This window comes from Poecilia formosa, unplaced genomic scaffold, assembly GCF_000485575.1.
Source record: "Poecilia formosa unplaced genomic scaffold, Poecilia_formosa-5.1.2 Scaffold180, whole genome shotgun sequence".
NCBI classification, from domain to species: Eukaryota; Metazoa; Chordata; class Actinopteri; order Cyprinodontiformes; family Poeciliidae; genus Poecilia; species Poecilia formosa.
The window spans coordinates 914,045-941,629 of record NW_006800119.1 but is presented as its reverse complement, the minus strand read 5'-3'; the positions used below and the strand labels follow the sequence as shown (position 1 = coordinate 941,629).

General features: G+C 39.0%; 3 protein-coding genes and 1 long non-coding RNA gene across 5 annotated transcripts; 3 read left to right on the top strand and 1 right to left on the bottom strand.

Moving 5' to 3' along the window:
- Positions 1 to 26: 26 nt before the first annotated feature.
- On the bottom strand, positions 27 to 1,929 carry LOC103147340 (red-sensitive opsin). Its single transcript, XM_007565629.2, has 6 exons — positions 1,762 to 1,929; positions 1,105 to 1,401; positions 818 to 986; positions 581 to 746; positions 246 to 485; positions 27 to 151 (listed from the first exon to the last, which is right to left on the bottom strand). Exons 1-6 carry the CDS (start codon positions 1,859 to 1,861, stop codon positions 53 to 55), a joined length of 1,071 nt encoding a protein of 356 aa, XP_007565691.1. The 5' UTR covers positions 1,862 to 1,929; the 3' UTR covers positions 27 to 52.
- A 3,922-nt stretch (positions 1,930 to 5,851) lies between these two features.
- Positions 5,852 to 17,586, top strand: gnl3l (G protein nucleolar 3 like). The gene is made up of 15 exons (XM_016678343.1): positions 5,852 to 5,952; positions 6,040 to 6,083; positions 6,533 to 6,643; positions 7,680 to 7,796; positions 7,879 to 7,962; positions 8,037 to 8,172; positions 8,275 to 8,378; positions 9,005 to 9,149; positions 9,270 to 9,357; positions 10,177 to 10,354; positions 10,443 to 10,585; positions 10,663 to 10,799; positions 12,233 to 12,381; positions 12,474 to 12,645; positions 17,485 to 17,586. Exons 1-15 carry the CDS (start codon positions 5,940 to 5,942, stop codon positions 17,535 to 17,537), a joined length of 1,674 nt encoding a protein of 557 aa, XP_016533829.1. The 5' UTR covers positions 5,852 to 5,939; the 3' UTR covers positions 17,538 to 17,586.
- LOC107837835 (uncharacterized) lies at positions 12,933 to 17,125 on the top strand. The gene is made up of 2 exons (XR_001663881.1): positions 12,933 to 13,037; positions 16,455 to 17,125. It is a non-coding gene; the product is annotated as an uncharacterized LOC107837835 (long non-coding RNA).
- Positions 17,587 to 17,816: 230 nt separating the features above from the next.
- tfe3b (transcription factor binding to IGHM enhancer 3b) lies at positions 17,817 to 26,398 on the top strand. 2 transcript variants are annotated; one of them, XM_007565628.2, is made up of 9 exons: positions 17,817 to 17,968; positions 20,771 to 20,993; positions 21,864 to 22,088; positions 22,463 to 22,558; positions 23,143 to 23,254; positions 23,352 to 23,408; positions 23,997 to 24,072; positions 24,196 to 24,343; positions 25,413 to 26,398. In XM_007565628.2, the coding sequence occupies exons 2-9, from the start codon at positions 20,802 to 20,804 to the stop codon at positions 25,833 to 25,835; spliced, it is 1,329 nt and encodes a 442-aa protein (XP_007565690.1). In that variant the 5' UTR covers positions 17,817 to 17,968; positions 20,771 to 20,801; the 3' UTR covers positions 25,836 to 26,398. The 2 variants fall into 2 exon arrangements, with proteins under 2 accessions (XP_007565690.1, XP_007565689.1); XM_007565627.2 differs by having other exon boundaries at positions 17,818 to 17,968; positions 24,187 to 24,343.
- Positions 26,399 to 27,585: the final 1,187 nt, after the last annotated feature.

Sequence of the window (27,585 nt, the reverse complement as noted above, 5' to 3'; positions counted from 1 at the left end):
TTTCTGTACAGGTCGCAGTACTTTAGTTTCTTCCTAAACAGAACATGAAGGTTTATGCAGGAGCCACAGAGGAGACCTCTGTCTTTGATGTGGACACTTCAGAACCATCATCCACCTGTTTGCCAAAGAGCTGCATGATGCATGTGCGGAACTGCAAATGAAAGAGCAGAGTGAAAGTTAGATATACAACAAAACACATATTTGTTATGAAAAAAACAATGTGACAACTGTGTCGCTATCCCCACCTGTCGGTTCATGAAGACATAGATAACAGGGTTGTAGATGGTGGCGCTTTTGGCAAAGTATGCAGGCATGGCAGCGGCCAAAGGATGGAAGGCGTATCCGGGGTTGGCTGCGGCAAAGCAGGCGAAGAAAGTGTAGGGTCCCCAGCAGACACAGTAAGCTACGATCATGACTACAACCATCCTGGACACTTCTCTCTCAGCCTTCTGGGTCGACTCAGATTCCTTCTGCTGCATAGCAACCTGTAGCCAACAAGACATAGGGTCAGATTTGATCAGGCTTTCTTTAGTGCTACGATAAATCTGAAGAAAAAAAAGCAGTGAGGGATAAAACTTACAGCACGGATGGCCAACCACACAGCCAGGTAGCACAAGATGATGATAGCCAGAGGAATGATGCAGCATGTAATCATGAGGACAATCATGTAGGACAGGACCCCTGGGTCATCGCTTCCACTGAACACATCAGGTCCGCAAGACGTTTTCAGTCCATGAGGCCAATACCTGATACAAGGAAACAATCAGTTCTTGCTCTGCTGATTATCGAGGATATAAAAACCACATAACTAGATTACCTGCTCCATCCAAAGATGGGAGGAGCGCACCACGCTGCAGACCAGACCCAGGAGAAAACTATTCCACCTGTGGCCCACTTGGCATCGAACTTGACATTTCCAAAAGGTTTGCACACAACTATCCATCTCTCCCAAGAGATGATGGTCAGGGACCACAGAGCAGTAATACCTGTAAAGAATATAGATGTACACATACAGTTTAACAGACCACAAAAACGATTCATCTTTAGGTTTTATTAAAATTAATTTACAGGTCTGGAACATAAATGACCACTGAGACAACTTACCACAAGTTGAGACAGTAAAGCCTTCAAAGACGCACATTGGATGTCCCAGAATGAAATATCCAAAGAACTGGTTGCACACACTGATGGTGCTGGCAAAGACTGTCTCTCCAAGATCAGCAATAGCAAGGTTGACCAAGATCCAGTTGAGAGGATGACGAAGTTTCTTGAACTTTGCTGTGGCCACCAAGACGAGGCCATTGGTGAAGACTGATAAAACGACCACAATACACATCCAGAGTGTGGAGATATTGTAAACCCATCGAGGAGCGATGTGGTAGTTTGGTCCTTCAAAGGGATCTGCGAGCAAATATCCGTGTCTTAGAATCAAACATGGTCAAACTTTGTTCTCATTCAGAAGCATCGTCTTTTCTTAAACCTCACATGTTGCCATCATGACTTCTGTTACATGTTGCATGTAACTGCAGACTAATTGGTTGTTGTTTAAATACAAATGGAGCAAAAATCAAAATTTTCAAAAACCTTACACTATAGTTGATGTTGTGCTTGTTAGCATTAGGTCAAATAGAAGTTAAATAGAGGTTCATAAACTACAGCACATCTCAGTCCTGTGATATTTCAGGTTGTAGAACTGTACAAAAATCAGTCTCTACACAACACCTGGTCTAAACACAAAATAATTCAACAAAAAAAGCCTACCTTTTGTATGATTGGTGTTTGTGTATGTGAATGCGGAACCTCTTGTTGTGTCTTCGTGCCGCCTGGCAGCAAACACCGGTTTTCCCCATTCCTCTGCCATCCTGATCTCTGGAGAGCTTCTCTCAGCTGTCACACCTTCCTCTGGCTTATAACCTTCTGCGTTTGCTGGGTGCTTCACCTCACACTTCTCCTTATATACCAACGCTTATCTGATCACTGATGGGATTACTTTAAAATCATATTACACCTGTGGCTTTCCACTTTTCAGAGATGCTCAAACGTAAACCAATACACCGGTTATCAACTGTAATTAAATCAATCTGCTAATGAGGTTAAGACACACGGTGGATTTCTGCACTCTAACTTCATATAATGATTGCATTTCAGATCTCGAAATTACACATTCAAGTCCATTAAAAACCCTTTTTGAGTTTTTTTTTTCTGTATTTCTATGAATTATAGCTGCTAAAAAGAGTAAGTACACAATAACAATCATATTGTCAAACATTTACTCAGCAGTTAGGGGGAATTATTCCACTTCAATAAGTTTCTCTAATAAATAAAATAAAATAAAATAAAAGTTTGAATTTGAAAGAGTGGCAAAGAAACATGTTTTCGGATTGTGGGTTGTGATGGAGGCTGAGGTTCATAGGAGAAGAGACAAGTCTTACACCAGATTTAGAGGACAAGAAGAGATCTGCACTCTAATAGAGGCAGGTTCAATTACGTGAACCTGCGTCTTTAATCCCTCCAGAAAGTCAATTCACCTCAGGGAGTAGGTTGTTTTTTTTTTTGACCCACCTAAGATGTGGGTCAAAAAGTAGACAACGGAGACATGCGGTGAAGGGGTCACGTACGGATTTCAGAGTGTGTGAATATTTTCTCCAATGGAAAATTAAAGGGGTTAACAGGCTTGGCCCGGTTCTTCCTTTTGGTTCAGCGGTTGAATAAGCTTAACAAATGTTATTGGTGAACCAAAACAAATCCGGCTGGTAGCGTTCTGGCATATCTCAGTTCAAAACATAGTTTTCACTTTCATTATGTGACTGAAGCGTTTAGTTGGACAGGTCAGCAAAAGTAACAAAATGGAGTTACCAGAAGCAACCATAAGAGTGAGTTTTGACTAAATGTTTTCTTCAAGGTGTTCATGGAGGATCAATTGTTTTCTACGTTATGACTTTTTACAGCATAGTAAATTTTTTTTATTGATGCAAAAGAGACTACAGACTGTGGTTTAATCTTCTCTGATTGAGAAAAACAAGTTGAATTATCTCAAATTGACAGCATGTTTAATGGAGTGGGCTGTGTTTACACCAATAAGAAAAATAAAATAGTGTTGTTACTGATTGATTTCTTGGTTTCTTAAAGAGCCTAGAATTCAGGCATCCAATAAGACAGGCATCGTTCTGAAACTAGAGAAGGGGCGCAGCCAGTGTCAATTTTACAATGAAACTATACATTTTATTAAAAAGTGTTTAAAAACAGTTAGCTTCAAAACCTCCACATTAACAGATATAAAAAAAAACATTCAAATAAAACTAAATGTGGAAAAAAAGAAGCAATTACTGAAGAGAACTCAGGGTTGTTTTAGAAAGGTTCAAAAATGAAGAACCTAATATTTCAGAGCATAAACTATAAATTTTAACAACTGGGTTTTTATATATTTACAGATGTATGTTCATTGTAGAACACAAAGATTATAAAATAAAGTTAAAACTGAGAAATTTCTCCCAATTTACACATCAGTATGTGCTTGAGGAGCCAGTTGAGAAAACATCTTGCTAAAAATGAAATCATTTGAAAGAAACAACTATTGATGCTTACAAAGCAGGACAAGCTTAAAGGACGTTATCGCATCATTTCCAGATGTCAAGAACTGATTCGTTCTGTTCTACGTGACTTTGTTTGAATTCTGTGATGATACTTTCCTCTACAGTTCACCTAAAAAGTCGCCTAAACAGGGATGTTGACAAAGACATGCCCTCAAAAGCCCCATAGAGTTGGAAAACTTCTGCAAGGAAGAATTTGTTCTACATAAAAGTCCTAATGGTTCTGTGACACAGTTTGATCTGAATAAAGCAGAGGTGGGAAACACCAACCAACTAACCAAAGCTGGGGTAATAAACCATTACGACAGCTTTGGTTAATCTATCACCTCTAGTCAACTGTCTATTTGGAGGGTTTTACGGATTACGGAGCCGACTTGCCAAAGTTAACTGGACTAATTAATATAATGGAGCAACCTGAGGCGTACCGCTGATCTGATTTGGCGTTCCGACGCGATCACTTACTGAGTAAATAATCATGAACCCCAGTGTACCACAACAGGAAGGATATAAAGTTATCCCCCACTGCTGTGGTAGCTGAATCAATAAACAAGACGCAGTGGGGTCATAATTATGCATACACGTGACAGATTGAGATTTGATTTGACTTTTGCCTAATTGCAGAGAGGTAATAGCCATCATGAATTCTGAACTCTTGTCCCTGCCATGTGAGTGTGTGCATGTATGTTGCCCTGTGATGAACTGATGACCTATCTAGGATCTACCCACCTGTCAGGGATACAGGGATGAACATCACAAATGTCTTCTAAAGGTCAGTGATGGCAGAATGTATTAATAAAACTGTCTATTAAAGCTGCGGTATGCCACTTTTATAAAAAATTGTTTATACATGTATGTTAAAATTATCATTGTTGTGACAGCATAAGACAGATAATCTGTGAATAAAATTGAGCTCCTCTGCCTTTTCCCACTACCAATTGCAGAAATACACCATTCGGTCAAAAACAACCAATCAGAGGCAGGAGGAGGGTTTTAGTGCTGTCAATCAAACTCGTGTATGTGCCCATTCACTTCCTGCTTGCTCTTTGCTAAGCTACAGCTAATTCACCACAACATAGCCTGTCACAAATGCTAAGGCTAGTTAGCATATCCCTTGGTGACAGAGAATAAACAGTTTTCCTGTAACAGTAAGCCATTTTTCTGCCATTGGTTCATTGAGCAGCATACAGGAGGATGATTGACAGCGCTAAGACCCTCCTCCAGGCTCTGATTGGTTGTTTTTGAAGTGGAGTGCTGCCTTTTTGCAGACTGCAAAAGTAGTACTGGAAGGAGGAGGAGGAGCTCAGTTTTTTCGCAAATTATCTGTCTCATATTATACTGTTATGAAATAGTGACAGTTTTAATAAATATGGAAAAAATTTAGTTTTGTTAAAGTTACATTGTGCAGCTCTGAACTATTAAAATTATATCGTTCTTTGTATTCAGTAAGTACATCTTAAAAATTAAATAATATAACTGTTATCTTGAAGTTCTATTGAGGGCCACAGACATAACTGTAGTGGACTGGATTTGGCCTGTGGGCCTTGAGTTTGACACATGTGGAATAAATAATGAATACATTTTTTTAAAGGGATGTTTTTATTTACATTTTATGATACTTTTTTTTTACTACGAATTATATATGACTTTATTTATGTATAACCTTCAAGGATAAGTAGGTGTAGACAATGATGAATGTTTTATTGACATTTTAATAAAAAACGACAAGTGAAAAATGATTTACAGTCCTCTAAAATCAATGAAGAAAATCGTTTGATAAAGTGAGGCATCTTGCTTGTTCACAAGCTTTGTTGTTCTAAAGTTATTTTCCATCTGTTGAGCCTGTTGTACCATGTTGAGGTCAGCTAAATATATGATAAACAAAAACTGTCTCTACTATGACATTAACTATTGTAAGTTTCATAAGTTTTAAACTGAATAAAAAAAAAGATTTGAAAAAGTGTTATCTTCACATTTTGTAATTATGTTATTTATTTGTACGATGTTTTTATTTTAGTTGCTATCATACCAGAATTTGCATGTAACTTTGTCTATATGATGATATAATTTTAAAATATTAAAACAGGACTTATTATTAGTGACTCGGTAGCATTTTTTTTTCTTTTTTCTTTTTTTTTAACCATATAACTTTACATTTTACTCTTACTTGAGTAATTTCCTGGACGGCTACCTTTTACTTTTACTTAAGTTAAAATAGTTTGAAGTAGTTCTACTCACTCGGTTACAGATAAGTTAGACGATGCTTTTACTTTGACACTTACCGGATGTTGACAGTTTACTTGACTAGCCAGCTGACCTGCACGTGCGAAAGAAGAAGGCGAGGGTGAAGTTATGTCAAAAGCAAGTACGTATACCAATGCTGTGCTAAATGTTATTGCCTAATATGTATGTGCTTATGGTTTGTTTCACCGGTTTCTGTTTTTGGTCACAGAGCAGAAACGAGCTAAACGTCTTGGTTTTCTCGGGAAGTTTAAGGTAACCACCATCGCGGCTAACGCTGCCTGTAGCTAACTTTACTTCAGGATTAACTTCATAATGCCTGTCACGAATATATATAAATCCTGTATTTTTGACACAAGGGTGTAGTTTTGACAAAAGTGTCATATTCCGTATTAAAAAGAAAAAACGTTTTAAGTCGAAATCCAAGCGCTAACATCGCTCATTGGAGAATATACATGGTTTAATAGCTAGTAGAAATAGGCTCTCTGAACAATTCTGCAGTTTCACATTACAGAAGAGGCATTGAGAACAAGTCTGTAATAAAATAATAATAATAATAATTTTTAACTGTAAAATTATTTTTTATATATAATAAAGACATGTGTCTTCACTTAGACACTAAGGCCTTTGATTTGAATCTGTTGTTCCTTGTCCGGACTCGTGATCCCTTTAAAAGTAGTAAAGAACTAAACTGCTGTTTTCAGAATAAAGATGGGCGGAAGACAGAAGGATCAGGGCCGACAAATAATAGCAAGCAGCCGGCTGTTCACCAGGTCAAGGACTCCAGGAGACCAGAGGATGTCAGGAAGCAAAGGGTACATTTTAATTGCTTTCAACTTCTAATTTCTTTTTTATATGAGCAATTTTGAATAAGATTATATGTATTTATGCCATGTGCTTGAATGTTTTATTATTGCTTTTTACCTATATTGACCTGCCAGAGACTAGAGACGTGTGGCACATTTAGATGACAGATTGAAACACATGTATGTTGATAAATTAGCGTTGTCCATTTTAAATAAAAAACAAATTTAATTTGCCATAATTTATTTAAAAATATTCTAATAACATAAAACACACAGCTTATTCATTAAATCTGAAATAATACATTAAAATTTAGTTTGATATCTTGATATGAGCTATGTTTGTAAGCAATAAAAAAATAGCATTTTTAAGTATTTCTTAATGGAAAGTATTTTTCTTACAACAAATGCCTATTAGTTTGAGTAGTTTGATGTGTGCCTTATTCTTTTTTTGTTTAATATCTTCGAACATTTCAAAATACAATAAAAAGCTGGTGTAAATATTTAGAATATTGTAAAATTCTAAATATACAGATTTAGAATTTTAATATGTAAAACACACAAAACTGCAGTAATCTTTAGTGTGATGTGTTATAATGCCTCACCCTTAAATAGAATAACTGCACCATATATTTTAAAGCTTTGGTATACTCAGTTGTAGTTGCACTTAATCAGTCATGTACTACTATATGTAATACTATTTCAAAGCAACTATATATAGTACAGTATCCATTTTGGTAGAATGTTGGTATTAAATCATCAAATACATTTGAATTAAATTACTTTATTTAGCAAGGTTAAATTTGATTTGTGTCTTTTTAACACATTAAAAATTTTCTAGCTAGCGTCTGGTTTAGCTATAACAACTGTTTACATTATACTTATGGGAAAATGCAACAAATCAATACGATCTGGTGATAGATGAGCTTGTTGAAGGAGTTTTCGCTTTTCTGCTTTGGATTATTTAACATCTACTTGAATTTGGGTTGGAGGGACAGTTGGGAAGGTTAGTGAACTGGATTCAGCTGTAATCTGCATCTCTTCTCAGCTTCAAGATCTCCAGGAAAAGCAGAAGCTGTCCAGAGAGCGTGAGATGATGAAGAGGAGAAATTTACAAACCTTTCAGAACGACATCCTACAGCGACAAAGAGAGTTTGAGCTGAAGGTATAAAAATCCCAGTCTGAACGCTAATCAGATGCTGCATATTTCACAATTTGTGTCAAGTTTTCTTTTCTTGTTGCCAAAGGAAACAGAGATGCAGAGTTTGGAAAAAAATGTAAACTTTGAAAATGAGAATTCAAGAAAGGCATATTACAGAGAATTTAAAAAGGTAGGCTTCAGTCAATCCCCGTGTTAATAATTTTTGAATAGAATAGTTTTATTAAAAGCGTTTTGCTTCGTAAGGTGGTGGAGGCTTCGGATGTCATTTTGGAGGTCTTGGATGCGCGTGACCCTCTGGGCTGCAGATGTCCTCAGGTGGAACAAGCCGTCATCCAGAGCGGAACCAACAAGAAGATTGTTTTAGTCCTTAATAAGATTGGTAAGAATGCTTGTACCTGTGATTACAAGCATATATACAAATATTTGAAAGGGTTCATATATTTTCATATGATTTTTATTTTACACCTTCCTTGATTTCTAGATTTGGTATCGAAAGAAATCGTGGAAAAGTGGATTAAGTATCTCCGTAATGAGTTTCCTACTGTGGCTTTCAAAGCATCTACTCAGCAACAAACTAAGAACTTGGTAAGTGCCAAGAATTGTAATCTTGTTACTGAACTAATGTTGAAATATTTGATAAATTGGCCCAGAGTTCCTTATTTTTGGGTGATCGACTATCAGCCGATGCAAAGCCGACCTTCGCAAAGGTCTGAAAATCGGCCACTGTCTCATTTTGCTCTGCCGTGACAGGGCTGACTGACAGACCCATCCACCAGGTCACATATACATGTGTATGGTTAACAATAGGAAGGATGCACAATAAGTCACCATCTAACATTGATATCTGCTCATATTAGTCATTTTTAACATGCATCAGTATCGGGTCGATATTAACAACCGATATTTACATCAGTATCTAATGTTGGTATCTGCCTTTGTTAGTCATTTTTAACACTGGGCTGATATTGACAACCCATATTAATTCCCATCTTGCTGCCATATCTCTGGAGTGGAGGAGGTTGGTCTTGTGTTATTTGTTTGGTCATGTGACGGTTATTGGCCATTATTATCAGATTTTGATATTTTTTAAACGTTGGTGATCATACCGAAAATGGCAATCGATGCAAACTTGGAAATAATAAAGCCGCTTTATTAAAGTTAATTGTATCACCAGTATACATTCTGTTTTTTTTGTTTTTCCCCTTGGGCAGAAACGCAGCAATGTCCCAGTAACTCAAGCCACCTCTGAGCTCCTGAGCACCAGTGCTTGCATCGGAGCCGACTGCCTGATGAAATTACTGGGAAACTATTGCCGCAACCAGGACATCAAGACTGCCATCACCGTGGGAGTTGTGGGTAAGCTGCTGTGGTTTTAGGGTTCTCTAGATCTGTAATCTTAATTTCAGGCTTCACTCACTGTAGGGCGCATGAAAAAAACCAAACAAATCTAACTTTATTCATGTATATTTCTGGTAGGTTTTCCTAACGTGGGGAAGAGCAGTTTGATCAACAGTCTGAAACGGGCGCGGGCCTGCAGCGTCGGAGCCACACCTGGGGTCACAAAGTAAGTGTGATGCTGAGCTCCATGTGCTAAATCAGTGGCGTTCTGAGTCCCAACACAACTGATTCTTTTGACCGAATTACTGCTTCAGGATGTCATCAAGTTGTTTGATTTCGATGTGTTAAACCAGTGACAGAATCTATTTACATTGAACAGAGTAGGCAGTTTGTTCTGCTGTTGTTGTACCAACCAGACCTCTCAAGTCTTCTGGTTCTGGTTCTGGTTCTGTTGTTGTACCAACCAGACCTCTCAAGTCTTCTGGTTCTGGTTCTGGTTCTGTTCTGCATGTCCAGAACCAAAAATGTAGAAGCATCATTCAGCTTCTATGCACCACAAATCTGGAAGAAACTTCCAGAAAACTGCAAAACAGCCAGAACACTGAGTGCCTTTTAAATCTGGCTAAAAACCCACTTGTTTAGAGTTGCTTTTGAAATATAATCAATAAAACACTAATCAATAAATATATGTAATGTTCCAGTTGTTGACTGTGTGTTGTATGACTTTGTATTTTTATGATGTAAAGCACTTTGAAATGCCTTGTTGCTGCTAAACGAGTAAAAATTTGGTTTGATTGATTCTCAGCTACTTCAAAATTCAGTTCAAACACATTAAATTTAATTAGTTCACGTTCATAGTTCACCATTGAAATATCAAGATTTGACTTCACAGCTGCAATGGACAGGGGGGAAACCCTCCAATCTTCTCACTTAAACTTATTACTTCCAGAGGCGTTTAAGTTGACGGAGACAAATCGATAAGTGGACTCCCTGAGCACAAGAGTAGTCCTTTTGCTGAAAGGTTTTTATTTATTTTGGTCTTCAGGTGTCTTCAAGAAGTGCATTTGGACAAACATGTTAAGCTCCTGGATTGTCCTGGAATCGTCATGGCAACATCAACAACCGACGCGGCAATGATCCTTCGTAACTGCGTGAAAATCGAACAGCTTGTGGATCCCCTTCCACCCGTTGAAGCCATCCTCCGCAGGTGTAACAAGGCCCAGGTCCGAACCAGCGGCTCTCCACGGCGATTTACCCGTCTGTACCGCTTCTCAGTCTATCAGGCTATTGACGGCGCCTTTATCTGCACAGATCATTGAGCACTACGGCGTTCCAGACTTCCAGACGGCTCCAGAGTTCCTGGCTCTTCTCGCCCGGCGGCAAGGCAAACTGAGGAAAGGGGGGCTGCCGGACTCTGACAAAGCAGCTAAGAGCGTGTTGATGGACTGGACGGGGTGGGCGGACCAGACTTTTAAAACTTGTGATACTCGATCAGCGTTTGTTTGATGTGAATTCATTTCATTTCATGCAGAGGAAGGATCAGCTACTTCACACACCCTCCAGAAACACACACTCTGCCCACCCACGTCAGCGCTGAGATCGTTACAGAGATGGGAAAAGCCTTTGACTGGGACGAGCTGGAGAAAGGAAATCAGGAGGTTCTTGCAGGTAAAGTCCAAGTCTGTGACTTCCCACTTTGGAGAAAAAAAAAGTTGATAATAGCATTATTACCTAAAGACATAAATTTACAGTTTCAGATCATGTAAATTTGACCTTAAAAACATAATTTTTCTCAGTAATTTTATTTAACCTTTTTGCGCAATGAATCGCTTTTTTTTTTTTTTTTTTTTTTCTCTCTCTCAAATGCACAATACAAAGCTTCCGGCCAGAACTTTTGCATTTGCATGTTTCTGGTACGTCTGTAAATCTGATGCACAAGCCACAAACATTGACAAACAACTGCTATAGATAAAAAAGCTGCTTCTCTTGGTCCACTGGGGTTAATTCTTGCTTCAAAATGCAATCTATTATTGTGTGGAAATTATTCAAAAAGGAATTAGCTGATCAGTAAAGTTATGCTAGCCTAAAATGTCAAAGCTAAACACATTACAGTAGCACATACGTCCCACTGCTGACGTCACCGTCCACAAATCAGGGGTTCCTGAAACACTTTGAAGCTGAACAGGTATACAGTATGATCTGATGGTTGATCAGATTAAGAACAATAAATATCTTTCTAGTTGAGCTCATATGTCTATTGGATCAATAATTTTGCAGCAAAACTGGTTTTTGAATTGAAAATGTTGCTTATTTTGTCGATCCTATACAGTTTTTGACTAAAATGTGATTAATTACAGACGCTGCAATTAACTCAGTGAAACATTTTAATCAAGTCCCACCATCACAAACCTTATTTCACAGATTAAACCGGTGAGGTCCAAAGTGAGAGCAGGAATGGTTCTACCACAGTTGTTTATCAAATGCTTAATTCCTCTTTAAGGGGGAACTTATGTCACGTGAGAATGCCAGGGTGACTGAGCTGCAAATAAATTGAGAGCCAGAAACATAAACTTGGACAGTTTTTGAAATATTCCTCAAGTGTTGAATTAGTGCATCAAACCCAAGTGATTTAATAGATTTACCTAAATCTGCGATGATAATCTGGGTTTGATTGTGTTTTGTGTTCCTTTACTGCCAAGCATTTAATATTTTGACATCTCACCCAGCCTTAAGGACACCTGAGTTATTAAACTCCTAGGGGTTGCAGCAAAATACCACGGCAACCAAAGAGCTACTGGTTAATGTGAAATCGGTGTTTACTAGATGTTTACCGTCCAGATTTATACCAGGAACAGAGTATGGGCTGTGAAGGAAGCAGAATTGTTCACTTCAGTGCTTGTTAAAATTGAACGGTGTAATCATTATGTAGTGTGTTACTTGCAATTGTGTTTTTTCTTTTAAATGTGGAAAAAAAAAAGAAAAAAATGACCCCATCAGGTGCACCACAAAAACTAATATTAAATCTATTTTTCCAGACAAAAATAGATTTGTTTAGATAGTGTTGTTTAGTTAAACCATAAGATTGTTTTCTTGTGATTCAGAGTCCTCTTGCTCTGACATCCAAATGGGATTCTGCATGGAAACTGCCGGAATGACACAAGGGGCTCACATCGAATCACCTGACCCAGAAATGGAGGGACGGTCTCTGGAAGATGAGGCCGAAACCATGGAGGATGACCAGGATTTGGAGGTGAGGTACACCTTTGCGCTTTCATCTGAAATATTTACTCTTAGCCTCTTCTCAAATGAAAGTTATCAAGCCAACCCCTCTACATTAAATAGTTTGGGCCGATGACGGTGGAGATAAAAGCCCAGAGAAAGACGGACCTCCCTGTGAAAGACGCGGCTCCCAAAGCTCCAAATTTGAAGGATATTGTGAAAGTAGATCCTCTGCAGCAGGGACAGGCGCTCCGAGCTGCCAAAAAGAAGAGGAAGAAGCAGCAGAAAAGAGCCGGTTGGTATTATCACGTTTGGACTGTTTTCTTTAGACAATAACAGTTATAAATCCTGTATAACCATATCACCCAAAAAAAAAGAAAAAAAAAAAGCTGAACAAACAGCGTCATGCTAAAGTTAAGTTTTCATTCAAAAATGTGACAATTTCTGTTTAGGTCAAGTGAACCTTGTGTCATAATGCTGGTTCACCTTTTGGTGGCGTCTGTCACTATAGCAACATGTGCAAGAATCAAACTCATATGTCCTAAAATTAGATCTGTCCATTAGAATTTCACATTTTTATGACTATCTCTAGAACAATAACAAGAGACTGTTCCTTGTTTTTATGTACATGCTAGGAGTGAATATCCCAAATTGCATTTGAAACACGTTGCTTTATCTGCTCTGGAGGTCCAGTTTGACTGAGCTTGTTTCTTCTGATGGTGATTCCAGGATTTAAAAATCAAGACATATTAATTTTTAAAAAATTCATTTGGTAGTTGTGTTTAAATTAGTTTATTATGTTATTTTTAGGATTCAGATATTTTCTCACGGTGCAGAAGTGAGATGCTAAAGCAGCAGCTTCTTTTGTCTACTATAACACTATAAATGTGGTTTTGATTAACAGGAGGGTGTGATGTTATATTTGTCACACATTGACTCGCCGTAGCAACGGAAACACTATGCGACTCACAGATCCGCATTTTATCTCGTTTCTGCTGTTAATTAAAAGCAATAAAATTAAAAACTCAACCAACAGTGGGTACTTTGATTCACTATCTTAACATGTAAAAAAAATAGATAAAAGTTAGGAACACATACTTTCATACACAAAAGGGAATGATGTTGCAATTAATTTTTTGTTGGATTCTGAACATAAGTTCCATCAAAGAGAAAGCAGCATATTTTCTTTTTTTNGAGACAAATCGATAAGTGGACTCCCTGAGCACAACAGTAGTCCTTTTGCTGAAAGGTTTTTATTTATTTTGGTCTTCAGGTGTCTTCAAGAAGTGCATTTGGACAAACATGTTAAGCTCCTGGATTGTCCTGGAATCGTCATGGCAACATCAACAACCGACGCGGCAATGATCCTTCGTAACTGCGTGAAAATCGAACAGCTTGTGGATCCCCTTCCACCCGTTGAAGCCATCCTCCGCAGATGTAACAAGGCCCAGGTCCGAACCAGCGGCTCTCCACGGCGATTTACCCGTCTGTACCGCTTCTCAGTCTATCAGGCTATTGACGGCGCCTTTATCTGCACAGATCATTGAGCACTACGGCGTTCCAGACTTCCAGACGGCTCCAGAGTTCCTGGCTCTTCTCGCCCGGCGGCAAGGCAAACTGAGGAAAGGGGGGCTGCCGGACACTGACAAAGCAGCTAAGAGCGTGTTGATGGACTGGACGGGGTGGGCGGACCAGACTTTTAAAACTTGTGATACTCGATCAGCGTTTGTTTGATGTGAATTCATTTCATTTCATGCAGAGGAAGGATCAGCTACTTCACACACCCTCCAGAAACACACACTCTGCCCACCCACGTCAGCGCTGAGATCGTTACAGAGATGGGAAAAGCCTTTGACTGGGACGAGCTGGAGAAAGGAAATCAGGAGGTTCTTGCAGGTAAAGTCCAAGTCTGTGACTTCCCACTTTGGAGAAAAAAAAAGTTGATAATAGCATTATTACCTAAAGACATAAATTTACAGTTTCAGATCATGTAAATTTGACCTTAAAAACATAATTTTTCTCAGTAATTTTATTTAACCTTTTTGCGCAATGAATCGCTTTTTTTTTTTTTTTTTTTTTTCTCTCTCTCAAATGCACAATACAAAGCTTCCGGCCAGAACTTTTGCATTTGCATGTTTCTGGTACGTCTGTAAATCTGATGCACAAGCCACAAACATTGACAAACAACTGCTATAGATAAAAAAGCTGCTTCTCTTGGTCCACTGGGGTTAATTCTTGCTTCAAAATGCAATCTATTATTGTGTGGAAATTATTCAAAAAGGAATTAGCTGATCAGTAAAGTTATGCTAGCCTAAAATGTCAAAGCTAAACACATTACAGTAGCACATACGTCCCACTGCTGACGTCACCGTCCACAAATCAGGGTTTCCTGAAACACTTTGAAGCTGAACAGGTATACAGTATGATCTGATGGTTGATCAGATTAAGAACAATAAATATCTTTCTAGTTGAGCTCATATGTCTATTGGATCAATAGTTTTGCAGCAAAACTGGTTTTTGAATTGAAAATGTTGCTTATTTTGTCAATCCTATACAGTTTTTGACTAAAATGTGATTAATTACAGATGCTGCAATTAACTCAGTGAAACATTTTAATCAAGTCCCACCATCACAAACCTTATTTCACAGATTAAACCGGTGAGGTCCAAAGTGAGAGCAGGAATGGTTCTACCACAGTTGTTTATCAAATGCTTAATTCCTCTTTAAGGGGGAACTTATGTCACGTGAGAATGCCAGGGTGACTGAGCTGCAAATAAATTGAGAGCCAGAAACATAAACTTGGACAGTTTTTGAAATATTCCTCAAGTGTTGAATTAGTGCATCAAACCCAAGTGATTTAATAGATTTACCTAAATCTGCGATGATAATCTGGGTTTGATTGTGTTTTGTGTTCCTTTACTGCCAAGCATTTAATATTTTGACATCTCACCCAGCCTTATGGACACCTGAGTTATTAAACTCCTAGGGGTTGCAGCAAAATACCACGGCAACCAAAGAGCTACTGGTTAATGTGAAATCGGTGTTTACTAGATGTTTATCATCCAGATTTATACCAGGAAGTGAAGGAAGCAGAATTGTTCACTTCAGTGCTTGTTAAAATTGAACAAAGTAATTATGTAGTGTATTACTTGCAATTGTGTTTTTTCTTTTAAATGTGGAAAAAAAAAAGAAAAAAATGACCCCATCAGGTGCACCACAAAAACTAATATTAAATCTATTTTTCCAGACAAAAATAGATTTGTTTAGATAGTGTTGTTTAGTTAAACCATAAGATTGTTTTCTTGTGATTCAGAGTCCTCTTGCCCTGACATCCAAATGGGATTCTGCATGGAAACTGCCGGAATGACACAAGGGGCTCACATCGAATCACCTGACCCAGAAATGGAGGGACGGTCTCTGGAAGATGAGGCCGAAACCATGGAGGATGACCAGGATTTGGAGGTGAGGTACACCTTTGCGCTTTCATCTGAAATATTTACTCTTAGCCTCTTCTCAAATGAAAGTTATCAAGCCAACCCCTCTACATTAAATAGTTTGGGCCGATGACGGTGGAGATAAAAGCCCAGAGAAAGACGGACCTCCCTGTGAAAGACGCGGCTCCCAAAGCTCCAAATTTGAAGGATATTGTGAAAGTAGATCCTCTGCAGCAGGGACAGGCGCTCCGAGCTGCCAAAAAGAAGAGGAAGAAGCAGCAGAAAAGAGCCGGTTGGTATTATCACGTTTGGACTGTTTTCTTTAGACAATAACAGTTATAAATCCTGTATAACCATATCACCCAAAAAAAAAGAAAAAAAAAAAGCTGAACAAACAGCGTCATGCTAAAGTTAAGTTTTCATTCAAAAATGTGACAATTTCTGTTTAGGTCAAGTGAACCTTGTGTCATAATGCTGGTTCACCTTTTGGTGGCACCTGTCACCATGGCAACATGTGCAAGAATCAAACTCATATGTCCTAAAATTAGATCTGTCCATTAGAATTTCACATTTTTGTGACCATCTCTAGAACAATAACAAGAGACTGTTCCTTGTTTTTATGTACATGCTAGGAGTGAATATCCCAAATTGCATTTAAAATACGTTGGAGGTCCAGTTTGTCTGAGCTTGTTTCTTCTGATGGTGATTCCAGGATTTAAAAATCAAGACATATTAATTTTTAAAAAATTCATTTGGTAGTTGTGTTTAAATTAGTTTATTATGTTATTTTTAGGATTCAGATATTTTCTCACGGTGCAGAAGTGAGATGCTAAAGCAGCAGCTCCTTTTGTCTACTAAACACTATAGATGTGGTGTTTGATTAACAGGAGGGTGTGATGTTATATTTGTCACACATTGACTCGCCGTAGCAACGGAAACACTATGCGACTCACAGATCCGCATTTTATCTCGTTTCTGCTGTTAATTAAAAGCAATAAAATTAAAAACTCAACCAACAGTGGGTACTTTGATTCACTATCTTAACATGTAAAAAAATAGATGAAAGTTAGGAACACATACTTTCATACACAAAAGGGAATGATGTTGCAATTAATTTTTTGTTGGATTCTGAATATAAGTTCCATCAAAGAGAAAGCAGCATATTTTCTTTTTTTAAAACTTTTTAATCTTGTGGTACTTTAAAAAATTAGACTCTAACTCAGCATGTCAGACCTAAAAAAAACAAACAAACAAAAAAAACAGCAATCTGTACGGAGCAGAAAAAGCCTGACTGGTACATGAGACAGAATGAGACTGAAACTTTCTAATGTGTCAAGAAAAGCAGAAATGAAAATGTATATGTATATTCCTAATGTACAGTAGCTGTACTGGTTAATGCATACCTGTGTTAGTTTCACTTTAATGTTAACATTGAAATTCTCCTGAATTTCAATGTGTGTTTTGTCACAGATATGCAGAATAATAAACCATTAAAGATTTCTTGAGAAAATGTTGAATGTGCTCCAATAGGTTTCTTAAGTTCGAACCTTCTTCCCCCCTTTCCCCCCCTCCTCCCAGGTAGAAGAAAATCTATTACTGACTGAACAACCACAGGGATTTGTTTTTCCACTGTTGCGTAACTTGTTTTTGATGGATGTTGTGCCAGTAAAATATCATGTTTTTTTCTCTTTTTATAACAGACAAAATTGCTACCAAACTGTCGGACACACTTGCATCTGCAATGGACTTCTAACTCTCAGAGGACTGATCATGGGAATTAAATTAAAAAGAAAGTTAAACAATTCTTTGTCCTGTCTTTACTTTAACTATTACTTTGGTATATACAACATGTTATCATTTGGTGTCTTCATATTGTAAATGGAAATTACACCTCCTTTATGGTAATTTTTCGTGCTTTCCATGTCTATTTAGATGTCGCAAATGTTTATTTTAAAAAAATCTGTTCTAAAGAGGAAAACTATTCAGTTGACAACAACTTGACAGATTTCGACAACTTCCGGGTAACGTTGGCGTGATGACCTCAGTGCAACATAAACAACAGCGTTAAGTGTCGAGGCTAGGGGGCTGCTTAGTTTGTAACCGCCGACACTAAAACATGGCAAAGAAAGCGGAGGTTTCCGGGAATTAATGGGTGTAATTATGTAAAATGAACATATTTGTTTGGTAAGTATATCTTATTCGACGGTATGTTTCCTAATTTATAAGCCTTAACTTGTTGGGTAATTATCTACTGCTGCTAGCTGACTTGTTAGCTGAGCGGCAACTTCCTATTTCTCCCTAGCCTTTGCTCGTTTTAGTAAGGAAAAAAACAACTAACGTCGCTTTATTTTCGCGCTAAAATAAAGAAGCGGACATAAAGAGTTTATAATGTGTATATTTTACATTAGTTGTGTTTTTTTATCAGCTGGTTGGTGTGGGCCCATCAGAGAGTCGGAGCTGTCAAAATGAGCTCAGCTAAGTCATGACGCCGAAGCAGACCGCTTAAAATAGAGATGACAAAACAGCCGAAATAAAGCTAACTATCGTCTGTGGGGCTTTGACAAATTATTAACCAACACGAACAGCGACGTAAGGCATGTAACAGACACTTCTACTTTCGAAGAAGTTTGCTATCATTTTTAGCGCACTTTTCAAGTGTTTTTACGTAACCAGCTAGCGGGGGACGTAGTGCGCAGTCTGCAGCCTCTCAGCGTGGAACAGCTTGTGCTGAACTGTCTGGCTACAGAGAATGGCTCCGGTTTTATTTTTGTACTCGGAGAGTAAACTGCCCGTCTGTGTACAAAATGGAAAACAATGTAAAGAAAAAAAAATTCCACTACTCCAGAAATTGTGTAAGAACCTTGTGTTTAACTTAAGGATGAGATAAGAGCAAATGTTTACTGAATCGCTCAAATTCTTTACAGTAACTTACATGAGTTAGAATCTCACTAAATATATCTAATTCAATTCAACAAGGATAGTTTCACTGCACACATTGTGATCTATTTATGACATAACATTTTAATTTGATAATTGTGGCAAATTGAGGTTGTAAGAAAACTGGAATTCCACTTCAGATCAATAATAAATTGTTGTTTTTTCATTTTGAAGTTGTTTATGATCTACATAATTATGTGGAAGAATACAAACTTGACAGATAAATGCTGTTTGGTCAGAGCGCTGCATCAAAGTGTAATAATGGGGGGAAAAAGCAACGGGGATAACAGCAGCTATTCTCCAGATGTTGATTGACGTATCCATGACACTGGGTACAACTGGGTTCCTTGTGGTAATCCACTCCTGAACCACAGAGGTCAGATGTGAAGTGTTTCAGAGAAAGAACAGGACTGTTGCTCAGTGGTCCAAACTGCTCTTTAAAATCAGTGTCCCAGCGTCTGGAGAACGAGTGGAAAGGCACAGAATCCAAGTTGCTTCAGCTCCAGAGTGACGCTTCCACTTAGTGATAATTTGCCAACGTAGCAGAGGAATTTTAGAGTACTTCATTCTTCCTCTCTGACAAGCTTTGTGAAGATACTGATTCTTTTTTCCAGCTAGACTTGATGGTACCAATGTCTGCGTCATTGACCACAGCGTCGCTGTGTGTCGGTCAAATCAAGCTGAAAGCCATAATAATCTAAATGAGCAAGAATACATCCTCGTTTTTGAAATCTATCATTCTGCGTGTAATGAAGCTATATAAAAAGTAACATTTTTTAAATTTAATTGCTCAAATAACAAAAACATTTTTTTAACAAATTGAATATTTGACAATATTTTTTTTTTCTGTAGTGCAGATGGTTAAAGATGGGAAGAAATATTAATAAAGTCAAGACCTGAATGGGCAAAAAAAAAAAAAATCTAGAGATGTACAAATTAAACTTTTCCTGGCAGATACCGATTTCTGGTTTTCTCTGAAGTCTGTATAGATCTTGAGCGATGCCATTTTTTTCCTACTAGGAACACATGAAAGAGAAAAATACAAAGAATCACAAAAACTATCCCTTCATCAAAGCACATCTCCCAAACCCTTTATCTGTTTTTTTTTTTTAAATTAAACTGAAAACAAGTGAATTGAAGAACACTTCAATTCAAGGAACAACAAGCCTTTTTATTATCAGACTAAGATTGTTTTTGACTCTGTCAGACTGGACGGCCTTGCGTCCGACAGTATGGCCTACATTTTCAAGCGAATGAGTTGATTTTATTACGTTTCCAATGGTGCTGTGTGTTAATAGACGATCTGTTTTATTGATGCTGAAGTGATTTTTGTTTTCCAGCTACACTCATCTGTCATTAAAGCATCAGTTGTGGGTGATGAGAGGTCACCATAAACTTGTAGGTAGAGTTACAGAAGCTGGTAGGTAGTAATGTTACATTATTACAGCTGAAATGGCAACACAGGAAGTGCAAAAGAGGAAAAAGTTAATTCACTGGAAGTTGATCTGTTGTTTGGTTTTACAGGGAGCAAAAAGTCAGTGATCTGTTAGGTCAAAAAAAAAGAAAAGTACCGTTTCCACTTGTGTTGTATTTCTGAGGAAGATAAGCAGTGTGTTTAGACTGCATATATAGACATTTTAACATTATTTGACCAAATGACAGTCAACTAACTCTCATTACACTGCAGTAACAGTACGAATGAATTACGACTGAAATGATTAATCGAATTAATTAAAATAATCAACTAATTTGTGGAGTATACAGACCCAGAAAAGGCCATTTGCAGAAAGAAAAAAAAAACAACGCAGAGAAGTAATTAAGCCAAAACTGTATAAAAATATACACATTTTGCATTTAGAATATAAAAAACCCATTTGTCTGAAAAAGAAAACTTCCCAGGTGGAATTGCAGCTGTTTATAAAGAGCCTGAAGATGACATTTGGTGTCATTTACCAATATCCAAATAAATATGTTATTAAAATGGCTATACATCAAATATTACTATATATACCACATTAAAATCTAATTTTTCCTGTTTTTGCTCTCCAGCTCCATCCTTAGATCTTGATCTGTGTCCACCATGTCGTCGCGCGTGTTGCTGCGCCAGCAGCTGATGCGAGAGCAAGCCCAGGAGCAGGAGCGGCGCGAGGCCCAGCAGCAGGCCTCCGCCTCCCAGCTCAGAGGCTCCGACTCCACGCCAGCCATCTCCGTCTCCCTGCCGCCCAACGCCGCTCGGCCCCCACCAGCGCAGGTGCCTGTGGAGGTGCTAAAAGTAAGAGCTAAGCATTTATTATTTTATGAACATGTAACTGTCTAAAAATGATTGAACAGTGTGTAATCAATCTTTTCTTTTTTAAGAAAAGACAGCGTTTAAGAGCATGAATTTATGTTTGTCAGTAGTGTCAACTAACTTCAAACTTATCACACCCTAAACTAAATCAAGAATAAATTCAGTGATTTAGGACAAAACTGCCACTTTTAAATCAAAATCTACTCACAAAAATGTAAGATGCAACACAAAGTGATCATATTTTTCAAGCCCTCTGGTTTTTTTCTATTGTCATAGTAACTAGAATCACTTCAGCTCTGTGACTTATGCTCCCAAATACACCTGAATTGGCCTGTAAATGCTTTATTAAAACTTGGCTAATTGCAGAAAGTGTTTTCATAGGAAGTCTGACCTTTTTATTGCTGCAAACTCACAAAAAAAATCAGTTTTCTTCAATTGAGCCTGAACATTTAACAAATAAAAATATGCAACAAATAAAAAAAATCTGATAACTTTATTGGTTGATTTGAAATAGTTCAGTTCAATTTTAGCTTTTAATTATAAATTATTTGGCTCACATGAAAAAAAAAGTTTGGACACCCTCAATCTAAAGATTTTTTTTTATATACGCAATGAATCTGAAAACTCTGTAAACGTTTTCAGAGGATCCACTGTTGTTTTTATTTCCTTCCTGGTTTTGCAGTCACCCGTTGCTCATGTTAAAGCAGGAAAACACTAACGAATCAAGTTAAAAACATGCCATTCTAATATGTTTGCATCCTTAAATCTTTTCTTTTATCTTGACACAGTGTTGTGTGTCTCTCAGTGGGTTCATGTGGGAATCTGAGCGTTTAAACTGTTGAAATGTTCCAGGTGCAGACCCACTTGGAGAACCCAACCAAGTACCACATCCAGCAGGCCCAGAGGCAGCAGGTGAAGCAGTACCTCTCCACCACTTTGGGGAACAAGGCGGTCACGCAGTCGCTCGGCGTGTCCCCTGTCCACCAGTCCAGTTCGGCCCCCGAAGTCGGCCCCTGCGCCAGCAGCGCCCCCAACAGCCCCATGGCTCTGCTGAACATCGGCTCGAACAAGGAGGAAGTATGGGAAATTCCTAAGTTTTTCACTCTGGGTTTCGTTTTTATTCCTCCCGCAGTGGATTGCACAACGCCGCCCATCCGTTACTGTTTCTGCAGATTCGCCGAATGTGTTTTGAGGAAGTTAGACGCAGGTCGCCCGGCTCGTTTTTAGTTGAAAGGCTGCATTTGCTCAGAACTCCCTCCGGGACGATGCATGCCTCCTGTTGTCGCATTCTCGTCGCTCTGTTGTCACAATAGGATGTTAAATATTGCGCCTGCAGCTGAACAGAACCACGCAGCTCCGTCTGTGAAGCCAAGCTCTGCTTTATGCCGTCGCCGTTTTGCTCCCGGAATGACTCTGACGGAGACCTTTCCTCTCTCTCTCTTCCCGTCCAGATCGATGATGTGATCGACGACATCATCAGTCTCGAATCCAGCTTCAACGACGACATCATCACCTTGATCGACTCAGGTCTTCAGCTGCCCAGCACGGTATGAAGAACAATGCTGTTCTGAGTGCTTCCTGTTCGACATTTCCCTCAGGACCGACAGGTTATTCTGGTTGCCGCTCGGTATCGCAGCCATCAGGACCCGGCTCCTGAGTGCTTTTTCGCCGAAGGGAACGCTCTCTTTCACGTGTGGAATTCAGAAGCTGTGGGAGTAAATATACATTTGTGGCACTCACCTACGATTCGTCACAGAGGTGCTGCCTGGGCGGGCCAGAGCCGTCGCAGGCCAGCCCGACAAGGGGAGGCGAGTCAGTGGATTTGTGTCGACTGTTAAAAACTGCTGCAGCAGCAGGTTAACTGATAACTGGAGGTGAAGGGGGAGAAACTTGTAGGATAAATTGAATAATGAGAATTGTGGTGATGCTTTTGGAGGACCATAAAAGGAAACAAGCCGAGGTAAACGCTCTAAACTTTAATGTTTTAAAGCTCCTGTGATGAAGAGCGGCTTTTAAATTAAACAGCAGTTTCATTTTGAAGTTCCTTACATGTCGTCTGTTCAACAGATATTTCCTTTTTTTCTCTAAACCATTGCCTGCGTGCATGATAACATGTTTGCTGTTGCTGTAGCTCCCGGGAAATCTGCTGGATGTTTACCACAGCCCTGGAATGGCAGCTCCTACTCTCACTGTCAGCAACTCCTGCCCTGCTGACCTTCCACAGATCAAAAGGGAAATTACCGGTACAGAGCCCGCTTGCATTGACTTCTGTCTGCGTCGTTATGAAACTTTTATTTAACGTGTCTGATTCCATTACAAAACGTTCAACTCCTCTTTCAGACGCAGACGCCAAAGCATTATTGAAGGAAAGGCAGAAGAAAGACAACCACAACCTCAGTAAGTCGCCCGCAGCGTTGGAGTCTCTTTGAATCAGAGTTGGGCTGGAACCATTGATGAAATAATCAATAGCTAGTTTAGCAATCGATTAATTGTTAACTGGAGTAAACAGACTTTTAAAAGGGCTATTTTCTGAAAGAAAAAAACAACACACACACACACACACACACACTCAAAGCAGTGATTAAGCCAAAACTGTGCAAAAAATATGTTTTGCATTTAAGATAAAAAAAAAACTAAACTAAAACTTTTTCTTTAAAAATGCTTTACCCAGAACTCTTCAACTTTTTTCATGTTAATGTTAGAAGTACTTTATTAGCTGCACGCGCATCCTTTGCTACAAATGATCAAGCTTAGCTAATGGAATGGCGTATTAATTATATAAAATGTTTATTTTCCTATTTGAACAAGAAATGTAATTTCTTTATTTGCATTTTTAATTTATTTGTGCGTTATCGTGAAAAATCTGCAGAATGTGCCCAATTTCTTAAAAATCCGACTAATCATCAGAATAATAGATAACTAAACTAACCGATAGCTGCAGCAGTAGATCAGTGTGTCTGTTTCTTAACTCTTTCTTTGCTGCAGTCGAGCGGAGGCGACGATTCAACATAAACGACCGAATAAAGGAGCTGGGTACTTTGATCCCCAAGTCGAGTGACCCGTAAGTTGCTAAAAAGAACAGCTTCTTTTCTTCTTTTCCCTTTCTCAGTAAACATTACAATTGTGACTTGAACAACTGCATTTACATTAGTTTTTTTTTTCTTTCCGTATTTGGGCCTGACAGGGAGATGCGTTGGAATAAAGGCACCATCCTGAAGGCCTCTGTGGACTACATCAGGAAGCTGCAGAAGGAGCAGCAGAGAGCCAAGGATGTCGAAATGCGTCAGAAGAAGCTGGAGCAGGCCAACCACATTCTAATGTTACGCATCCAGGTCTGAGTTTGCGGTCTTTAAAGCGTTCACTGTTGCACACCTATACACACACGATTGTTGCGGTGAAACCTGATACTGGCAGCATCACGCAGACACGGGAAAGATTTAAGACCGGTGCGGAGGTTTGCCTTCCAGCAGGACAGGTGCACTAAACGTGCAGCCAGAGCTGCAGTGAAATGTTTTAGGTTAAAACATTTTCATCTGTTAGGAGCCTAGTCAAATCCAAACCTAAATTCCGTTGATAAAACAAGACATGTGGAATTTGCAGAGCCACTCTGCCTTTGTTGTCAGAATAGGGCTGGACAATAAATTAACAACAATATATATCGCTATAGATACGTGATTGATATCAATAGATATTACAACTGACTGAATTTTCAGTATTGTATATATATAGAATATTCACTGAACTCTGATTCAGAGCCGCACAGCATTCTGGGAGATGGAGGCAGAGGAAAGGCATTAGCTGCTCAGCCCCCGTTAGCTATTGCTATAGGTTGGTGGCATCAACTAACTCACCTAACTAAGCACTTTGAATTGCCTTGTTGCTGAAAATGTACTATATAAATGAAATCACCGTACTACCCAACTCACTTCCTCTGAGGTTTCCAAGCAACAACTTATTCTGTAACTTGCGCAGCAGCAGTGCCTCATAACTGCTTCAAAATAAAAAATAATGTGGAAAAGACACAAAACAACACGGCACTAGTTTGGTAGCATTTTATATATTATAAACAAAAAAACAATTAAATAATTATTGATCTAAAAAATTATTGATATTGACTGATATAAACCACTTTATATCGTGATAGGTTTTTCGGCCATATCAGAAAAACTGATAAATGTGCAAAGTCTTCAGTCAAATAAACACTGAGAGACTTGGCAGCCATAAGTTAAGTGGAAGCTGATCCTGCACACAAATCAAGCCACAGGTTGTGGATTTTTATTTGTAATTGTACTTTTGTAAGGAATTGTACTTTACAGTCCTAAAACATCTATCAAACTTTCCTTTATTTAGTTAGAAGTGGATTTATTCATCACGGTGTCATTCTCACATATTTTTCTTCAGGAACTTGAAATGCAGGCACGACTCCACGGACTGCCAGCCGCCCAGCAGCAGCAGCAGCAGGCGGCGGTGGCGGTGCCCCACGCCGGCCAGAACCCCGGCGCCGCCACCACCCTGAACCTCTCGGCTCTTGGCGCCATAGCGCAGCCGCTGCCGGCCTCCTTCCTCTCCCCGCCCTCCTCTGATTCCCCCGCCGGCGTCACCATCAGTAGCCCGCTGGACCTCGGCAGCCTGAGCTTCGCCGAGCTGGACGACCCCACCACCTCGGCGCTCTACCCGGACGTGGGCCTGGGGGACATTCTCATGGACGACGGGTGCGCCCTGTCCCCGGAGAGGATGGGCGAGCCGCTGTTCTCCCCACTGTCACCAGGTGCCTCTAAAACCAGCAGCCGCAGGAGCAGCCTTGAAATGGACGAGGACTTGTGATGGGTTTCCATAGCGATCAGAGATGATCTAGGAAGTGCAGTCTATCCCTAATAACTAAAGTCTATTTGTAGGACTGAAAAGAAAAACGTTCAAAGCTATCATAGAAAACTAACTTAATATTGAATCAGATGATCAATTATTGAATTTATTTTTGTTTTTGCCATACATATTGTTCTTATTGGGAACAGCTCAAATGATTGTTTAAGTTTATAAATGCAATCTTATTAAATGGAATATTATATATTAGTGAAGTGGACCTTTAGCATTGAGAAATTCAGAGATTTAAAAGGGACGTCTTGCTTTTGTTTTTTTCTAAATTTATTATGATGAGAAAAGCTGTGAGGACTCACCGGCATAGCAAACATACTAAGAGATGCCAACAATTCAGTATAACTTTTAATTTTAATTTTTGTTTCTTCAACTGACTGGAATCAGGGTTCGTCGTTCGCTCCTGTTGGTTGTCTCACCAGCAGCTACAGAAGGGATCTTTTAAATCAGGGGTGTCCAAAGTCGGTCCTCGAGGGCCGGCATCCTGCTTGTTTTAGTTCTCTCCCTAGTGGTAGCAACAACCTCCTCAGCAAGTCAATGTTCTCCTTAGGTCTTCTAATGAGCCATCATTTGATGCAGGTGTGTTAAATCAGGGAGAGACCTAAAACATGCAGGATGCCGGCCCTTGAGGATCGACTTTGGACACCCTGTTTTAAATGAATTGGCACATTGTGAAATATTTACTGCATTTTGTACATAAGAGTATTTTATTTTGAGCAATTTTATTGCACCTTACTTTAAGGCAGTCTATGCATTTTATGAGAGCTTTTTTTTTTTGTTGTTGTTTTTTTTAGTACTTTACACCCAGTGGACTGCTTCTAGGCCCGGTCGCATGTTCTCAAGATGATAATAAAGCCGTACAAGCAGCTGGTTTAGTCAAAGCAGGATTTGTTCCACTTTTTATTTTTTGAGTTGATTTACTTAGTAAACGCATGAGTGTCTGAGAAGAGAACAATTTTCCAACAGTACTGTAGCTCATAACTTTTTTTTATATACCTGATAGTTTGATAAATGCTTTTTCATGACTAATATCTATTTTTGTCTTTTCCTTTTAACCTTCTGTGATCACTGAATGACTTTCACCAGTTGGCATGTTTTACTCTGATTGTTTTACTTTGCGATATAATATCTGATCATGCTTTAATATTGCTCGTTGTGTGTATTACAGAGGGCTTTGAGCCCTTTAAAAAAACAACTACTAGTTTCACCTCAGAACTGATTATAAAAATGGACGATTAAGAGGAACCCGCAGGTCAACTCTTCCGTAAAGTAGGCGCAAATATTAGGAATTGCATTTAAATTTTAGTTATTTTTCTAACACCGACTTACTTTTTCTGTTCAGCAGGCGGTTTGTAGCTCGTTCAAAAGTTGGAGCTAGGTCTATTTAAAGGTGCTCCACACCAAAGCATACTTCCTCTCACTTTTTTTTTTTTTTTTGCATATATGCAGCTATTATCTACCACATGTAGACATGTGAGAGTTAAAACTGACTGTTAAACACAAACACGTGCGTGTTGTTCCCCCCCTCAGTAATTTGGCTTTTGTTAAAATTTTAACAAATAAACAACTTTCTTCAACTCCTGTCTGCCTCCTCTGTTTCGACGCCGCGCATCAGTGGTAGAGCATTTGAGAGATTTCCATGGCGAGGTCCAGGCACTCCGTGACCGGGAAGCAGACGTCGCAGCCGGCGCAGTCGCACAGG